Below are 7689 nucleotides of genomic sequence, written 5' to 3' on the forward strand. Positions count from 1 at the left end.
CCGCAGCCCAGCTGATGCACCCCCATTCGGCTCACTTCCAATCTTGCAGAAACCCCGACCGGTCCACTTTCCTTCCACGCTTCTACTACCCTCTGCTTTTTGAACATTCCTTCACTTCGGCAGAAAGCAAGATGACGCCCACCAAGCCGGACACTCAGCAACTGCCTGCCACAGCCATACCTGCTCCCCTTCAGTCCCCGACCTCCACGGACCCACCAAAAGGGGGCATGTTGAATGTCCCGGTGCTGAAGACCGACCTTCCTTGGGTGAAAGGTTTCCGTGAAGACCTTCTCCCTGAGCAGGGCCACAAAAGATTGCTGCTGCAGGAGGAAGAGAAGAAATGGCTGGTCCACGGAAGGGAAAGCTATTCCTTGCTGGCTGCTGGCCACCTCTGCAGAAAGTCATCTCCTGAGGGTTACCAGGGTCTCGTGGGCATAAAAGAGGGGCCTGCTGTCCTCCACAACAGCATGAAGAAGCCAGAGATCACAGGAGCTGCTTGTTTGGACCAGGGTGGAGTCACCCCAAGTAACCTGAAGAGGAAGCTTGCAAAAAGCAGCCTTCATTTGGCAAGCTCTGATATGATGACACCTGAAAAAGAGATCTATCCACCCAGGTATGACGTGCTCTGTTTCTCCATTCATTTGTGATTGTTCAGTTGCTAAGTCATGGCTGACTCTTTGTGAGCCCATGGACCATAAGAGGGCAGGCCTACCTGTCCTCCACTGTCTCCCGGAGTTTGTCCAAATTCACGTTCATATCTAAGCATCCTAACCTCTGCCGTCCCTTTCTCCTTTTTCTTTCCATCTTTCCCAAAATCAGAGTCTTCTCCGGTGAGTCCTCTCTTCTCATTAGGTGGACAAAGAAATTGAGCTTCAACTTCATTAACTGTCCTTCCAAAGGACAGTCCGGGTTGATTTCCTTTAGGGTTGACTGATGGGGGTCTCCTTGCAGTCCGGGGGTCTCAAGAGTCTTCTCCGACACCACCATTTAACAGTATCCCTTCTTCTCTCCATTCATGCACAGGGCATAATAAAGTCTATTTTCCAACTGGGATGGACAACCTTTCAGAGATACAGGTCCAGTTTCTCAACCTCCCACATTTGGGCATCCTATGGTGTTTTAAGGATGACCACTTTTGTACTGAGTGCACCCCCAGTTCAAAAACCAGTCTGAGATCCCACCACCCAGATCCAAACTCAAAGTTTTTATGGCCTGCTCTCCGGGAAAGAGGGCTCTGGGGGTGGATTGTGAATGAAACACCTTTTCTCTATGGCTTTGTAACATATTTTTCTCCCACAACTGTGCTGTGTATGCAAAAGGAGAAAATACCCCTCAAAGCTTCCTCTGATGCGTGGGTAGAATCTTCAGCTTTTTATTAAAAAACAAACAAACAAGGTTTTGGGGGTGGATATCAGCTGCTGGAAATAGACGCCTCCCCCAGTTCATGGACCAAAGGAAACAGAGAAACAAAGGCAGGTTGGATTAGATCCAGGGGTCTCCAAACTTGGCAACTTTAAGATTTGTGGATTTCAATTCCCAGAATTCCCCAGCCAATATGGCTGGCTGAGGAATTCTGGAAGCTGAAGTCCAGAAAGTTACCAAGTTTCGAGACCCTTGGATTAGCTAGAAGCAAGCTACAACAAAACTGGTATGTCTCTTTTTTACCTCAACTCTAGGCCACAAGGAAATGAGAGTTTTACAAAGGCTAGCATTCAGCAAGCTTAAGTCATAAACTGTGGTTTACAAACTCCAGTGATTGGCTGTGAACACAACCCCATTATTTATGCCAGGGTCACCCACTGGTTGAATTCATACAGCTTATTTTCCCAGGCTACTGAAATCCTTCATGGCTATATTTCCTAACATTTTGAAGCTGAGTTAAATGTCCCTTTGGTTAAGTCCTTTGGTCAGGTTAGCCGGCTGTAAAAACTGTCCTTGTTGGTGGTTTGATGGCCGAAGGTTTTGTGTGAATCCAAGAAATGGATTAATTTGATAACGGCCTTAAATATAGCCAATGCATCTCATGAGGAATGGCGAAGCCACATCTTGCCCCAACTGGGTGTCTTCTTCTGCTGTGCTAACTAATCCTCTGGCTTTTAGGGAAGTCATGGACTGCTGTTGAAATGATGGCGACACGGTTTCTGCTTTGATCTGTTTAGTATGTGAAAAATTCAGAATATAAGATGTGGCCTTATACCAGAGGTCTTCAAACTCGTCCCTTTTATGACTCATGGACTTCAACTCCCAGAATTCCTCAGCCAGCATGCCTGGCTGAGAAATTCTGGGAGTTGAAGTCCATGAGTCATAAAAGGGCTGAGTTTGAAGACCTCTGCCTTATACGGTGTGTAACCATTAGCCTCTGTTGATTGCAGGATTCCCTTCGCCTGTTCCATATTCTGCAGTTTGAGACAAGGAAAAAGAGCTCAGATCGTGGTTAGATAATGGATCATGCACATTCCTTTCTTTGACATTTTGTTCTATTTTACTGATCGTTTTTTTCCCCTGTCTGCTTTTTACCCTTCTAGCAGCAGAGGTTTGCAAGTTACACCCATGCAAGCTTCAAAGTCCATGGACCACTGGCAGGTAGAACTTCATGACCATCACTCTGGAGGCCAGGAGAAAACTGGGACCTATGAGATGATCACAGCTTCAGACCAGCCCGTTTTAAAACCAAGCAATGATCAAACCATAACTGTTGGTCCAAGAGACCAAGAGATGACCACAGTGCTCATTGGAGACTTGTCAAAAACTTTAGAAGAGTATCAAGAGGTAGAGAAGAAGCTCTCGCATTTGGCAAAAGAGGACACTCCTGCACAGAAGCAACTTAGGGACCAGTTAGTCAAAGTCCGGCAGGAACTTTTCCATATCCACCAGGCATTGGAGAAGGCAAACAAGTTCAACGATGGTCCTTTGGATCTCTCAGTGAAAAGGTCTTCAAAAAGTCCGGAGAAAGGACACCAAGACAAGAAAGAGTCCAAGGTTGCCATCCAAGGACAGAAGGTCCAAGGCAAAGATCTGGGTTCCACCAATAAACGTTTGGAGATGGGTGAAGCTGGTCTAGAAGAGGTATCAGATGGTTTCCTTGAGACTCAGAACAAAACCATTGACCTGCTAATCAAGATGAGCCATTCCAAAAACATCCGTAATTCTTCTTCTGAGACCCACCTGGGAGCTGTAATCAAAGCCGAAGTGCTTCCCCTTAACGTCCCACTCGAATTCAGGCATGTAATGGAACCTTACTACAGTCATACTACCAAATGTGAAGCGGATTCCAGCGTCTTGCTCTGCACCGATGGAAGATCAAATGGCAACCAAGTCCCATCACTTTCTGTGACTGAAGAAGCTCCATTAGGATGCCGGGCAATTCCATGTTCTTTGTCCTGCAATTTGCCCAGTGAGACTGGTGAGGTGTAGATTCCAAAACTTCACACTTGCCCTTTGAGCCAAAAGAAACAGACATTGAAATCTGGAAACCATCTAGTCCATCACTAGTGTTTTGAACCTGGATGATCCAGATGGTTTGTAAAGCATTTCTCGCCCACATTTTATGAATGACATGCGAGTTGGAGACAGTGGAGGACAGGTAGGCCTGCCCTCTTATGGTCCATGGGCTCACAAAGAGTCTCCATTAACATTTCTCATTGCATCACCACTCTGCAGGGGAAGGGGGCCACTCACCACGGGCCAAACCACTACAGCCAACTCGCTATGGGACAAGAGTTACACTCATACCGAAGAAATAGTGGAATAGAATCGTGAAGGGAAGGATGCCCAAGGAGAGACAAAATGAATTGGGAATGACAAAAAAATTGAAACATTTTTAAATTATTTTCAAATAATGGAACTGTAGGATTGTCCCATGGCAAAGTGGACATGTCAAGTTGTCCAGTGGCGTTGGCTGCGGTATGTTGACCACAGCAAGTTGGCCGTGGCGAGTTGACTGTGGCAAGTTGATTGTGGCGAGTTGTCGTAGACCTGGACAGGGTGGGTGTGGTGGGAAGAGAGAGTAAGAGAGGGGTGACATGTTTTTTTCAGAAGGACAGGTGCCTTTGCATTTTTAAGAAGGTCCATTCCGTCTCTTCCCCTGGCTGGTTGAGCGAGATGCGTCGTCTGATGCCAAATCTCCTTGGGATCAAAGCTAGAGCTATTTCTGGATATCCTTCTTGTTCCCAGGAACTCAGCGTCAATGATAGTCCCTCTGACCCAAATGAAAACTGCTGCAAGATAAATTGTGGATTAACTACAGTCCCAGTTGCCTTTTTTTAGCAGAAAACATCTAAAGAACTTGCATGAGAAATAATCATGGTTCTGCAGAATCCGCTAAGTTCCTGAACGGTTGTCCACTTTCCTCTAAGTGGATCCCATTCCTAGCCCCTGCTTTGGTTTAAATTCTTCTTTTGAGTTAAATTCTTCCTTTATATGAATTCTTCATTTATATGAATTCACCATATAAATTGTCTCAGTTTTGAACAGTGATGGGGAACCATGTAATTTTTTGTTGTTTGTTGTTTCCTGCAGCTTTGTAGAGGCTAGCAGATCACCCTTCTGAGTTTTTCTCCTTCCTGACAAGCTTTTTACATGAGAGGTCATCTTCTAGACATTGCAGATTGATTTAATCATCCCTGCCTCCAGGCATAATCGTGCCGGCCCTTTGATGATCGAGTTAGACCTTTCCAAGCAAAATCTCTGCCCTCAAATTAGAGTCCACGTCTCAAAGTTCGAGAAGACAATTAAACTGGACCTCCTCACACTTTCCACCTTCTGTAAGAAAAAAATGATTATAGAAAAGGAAGCAAGGCTCTCTTGGAGACAGTTGGAGACCTGGTTGACCTACTAGCTTTCTAGCTAAACATCGGTAGGGCAGTAGGTTCCTGAATCATGGGTTTCCTCTGCTCTTTCATATTTTTCTGAACATTGCAAAATGCCTGCTAGAAGTATCAATGACCAATCATCTTAGTGAGTAGCACTGGAGTATCAATAGGTAAAGGTAAAGGTTCCCCCGCACATGCGTGCTAGTCGTTTCCAACTCTAGGGGCCACTGCTCGTCTCCGTTTCAAAGCCGAAGAGCCAGCGTTTGTCCGAGGATGTCTCTGTGGTCATGTGGCCGGCATGACTAGACGCCAAAGGCGCACAGAACGCTGTTACCTTCCCACCGTAGTGGTCCCTATTTTTCCACTTGCATCTTTACGTGCTTTCGAACTGCTAGGTTGGCAGAAGCTGGGACAAGTAACAGGCACTCTGTTACGCAGCACATGGGATTTGACCCGCCAAACTGCCGACCTTCTCATCGAGAAGCTCAGCATCCTAACCCACTGAGCCACCGCGTCTCTTTTGGAGTATCAATACAAGTACCCAAAGGCAGTGGTGGGATTCAGCCGGTTCGCACCAGTTCGGTAGAACCAGTAGCTAATTTTTTGTTGCCCAGGCCCAGAATGGACTTCCGGATGCGGCATCCACCCAGAGAACCAGATGTTCACCTATTTGAATCCCACCACTGCCCAAAACTTAACATTCATCAGCACGGAATTCAACGCCTTTGCTGAGGATGCAGTAATAATACACTTCTGAAGTTGAGCGTGAAGGCACGCAAAAATTAGGGACGAAATAAAGGCATCCATCGCAGTATTTGTTTTTCTTTCATAAAGGTTCCTTGTCATCAGACTGAATTGTGTTATGCCCCGACGATATATACCCATCGCACTTTGCTCTAACCATCTCTGAAAAGTAACCCTTCATTCAACGCTGGGGCAAATTTCCACTGCACTTGTGTTGACCATTGACAATCACGGGTGGAGAAGGTGTGTCCTAAGGTTATTTATTTATAATGTGGAATGGTGTTCTGAGGAGAGGATGGGAGAGAGCATTCACGTGTTATTTATTGTCCACCGTTACAAACCTGTACAAAAATACAGACAGTTAAAATTAAAAATGTTTGGAAGTTAATGTCCGAGCCTCTTTGCTAACGTTTGAATGGGAGATCTTCCTGTGAAGCACTACTTTATAATGCCTTGGTAAGACCACACTTGGAATATTGCATCCAATTTTGACCACCACAATATAAAAAAGATATTGAGACTCTAGAAAGAGCGCAGAGAAGGAGCAACAAAGATGTCCAGGCGACTGGAGGCTAAAACATACAAGGAACGGTTGCTGGAATTGGGTATGTCTAGTTTAATGAAGAGAAGGATGAAGGGGGGGGGACATGACAGCAGTCTACTAATATCTCAGGGGCTGCCCCAAAGAAGAGGGAGTCAAGCTATTCTCCAAAGCACCTGAAGGCAGGACAAGAAGCAACGGATGGAAAGTAATCAAGGAGAGAAGCAACCTAGAACTAAGGAGGAATTTCCTGATAGTTAGAACAATTAATCAATGGGAAAACTTGCCTCCATAGGTTATGGGTGCTCCATTGCTGGAAGTTTTCAAAAAGAGATTGGACAGCCATTTGTCCAGAATAGTACAGGGTTTCCTACCTGAGCAGGGGGTTGGACTAGATGGCCTCCAAGGACCCATCCAACTCATTTATTCTGTTCTGTTCTGTGATGATATAAGATGGATTCTGTTTTGCTAGAAGACACTGTCATCACAGCACCAATGCCTGTTCTCAAATTCATCTAAATCGGGGGTCCCCAAACTCTTCAGCTCATCAACCCCTTCATGACACTTTGGATTGTTCCTTGATCTTCAAACATTTATGATATGAAACTAATTTAATAAATACCTTAATTGTACTATGAATAATAATAACATTAGCAGCAATCATGGATAGTCATGGATAGGGTTGTTTTTTTATTGAAAAGTTTTGCAGTAGATTTTTGAATACAAAACCCCTCCCCTCCCCCTCCCCTCTCCCCAAACCTCCCCAACTCTCCCCTCCCCTCCCCCCCGCTCCCCGACTTCCCAGAGCTAAATACAGGGTATAAAAATACAAACAAACATAATCTAAAATATGCAAACAACAATAAAATATTAAATTCTATCGCACTTGTAACTCTTAATAAAATAACTACAAGCTAGTTATACATCATATAAATCCACTACTTATTCAAATGCTAATGGATAGGGTTTGATATTGACCACTTAGGTAGGAGAATCTTGATCTAAATCTTCCTTGTGTCCATTTTCTTTAACAAATAGAAATGAATAATTAGGAGACATTTAACGAAGTCAAACATATGTAGCAGATGAGCATATGCGACGGGAATTGCTGTGTACCAAAAAGTACTATGGATAGTCCGTGACTTACAATTCATTTAGTGACCGTTCAAAGTTACAACAGCACTTTAAAAAAGTGACTTATGACCATTTCTCACCCTTAAGGCCATTGCAGCATCTACATGGTCACATGATCAAAATTTGAATGCTTGGCAACTGACTCGTATTTATGACTGTTTCATTATCCCGTGATCCCTTTGTGCAACCTTCTGACCAGCCAAGTCGGTGGGGAAGCTGGAGTCACTTTAACAACCTTGTTGCTAACTTAACAACTGCAATGATTCACTTAACTGTGGCAAGAAAGGTCGTCAAAAACGGGCAAAACTCAGTTTACTGAAGTGTGAGGCACAATTGTGGTCATAAGTCAAGGACTGCCCATATTTTTATCGCACAGATCCATTCGCATAATGTGATCTCCAGGGCATATTGTGAATAAATTTCAGTTCTGCCTTGCATTTATTGCCATTTCCCCAACTA

The 7689-nt window shown here is 44.6% G+C and overlaps 1 protein-coding gene across 2 annotated transcripts; it reads left to right on the forward strand.

Annotated features, from left to right (window-relative positions):
* The first annotated feature begins 64 nt into the window (after nucleotides 1–64).
* On the forward strand, nucleotides 65–5659 carry LOC310650720 (uncharacterized protein). 2 transcript variants are annotated; one of them, XM_083380302.1, is made up of 2 exons: nucleotides 65–613; nucleotides 2526–5659. In XM_083380302.1, the coding sequence occupies exons 1-2, from the start codon at nucleotides 132–134 to the stop codon at nucleotides 3412–3414; spliced, it is 1371 nt and encodes a 456-aa protein (XP_083236428.1). In that variant the 5' UTR covers nucleotides 65–131; the 3' UTR covers nucleotides 3415–5659. The 2 variants fall into 2 exon arrangements, with proteins under 2 accessions (XP_083236428.1, XP_083236429.1); XM_083380303.1 differs by having other exon boundaries at nucleotides 2529–5659.
* Nucleotides 5660–7689: the final 2030 nt, after the last annotated feature.

The sequence above is a fragment of the Vipera ursinii genome (assembly GCF_947247035.1).
Source record: "Vipera ursinii genome assembly, contig: scaffold_488, whole genome shotgun sequence".
Taxonomy (NCBI): Eukaryota; Metazoa; Chordata; class Lepidosauria; order Squamata; family Viperidae; genus Vipera; species Vipera ursinii.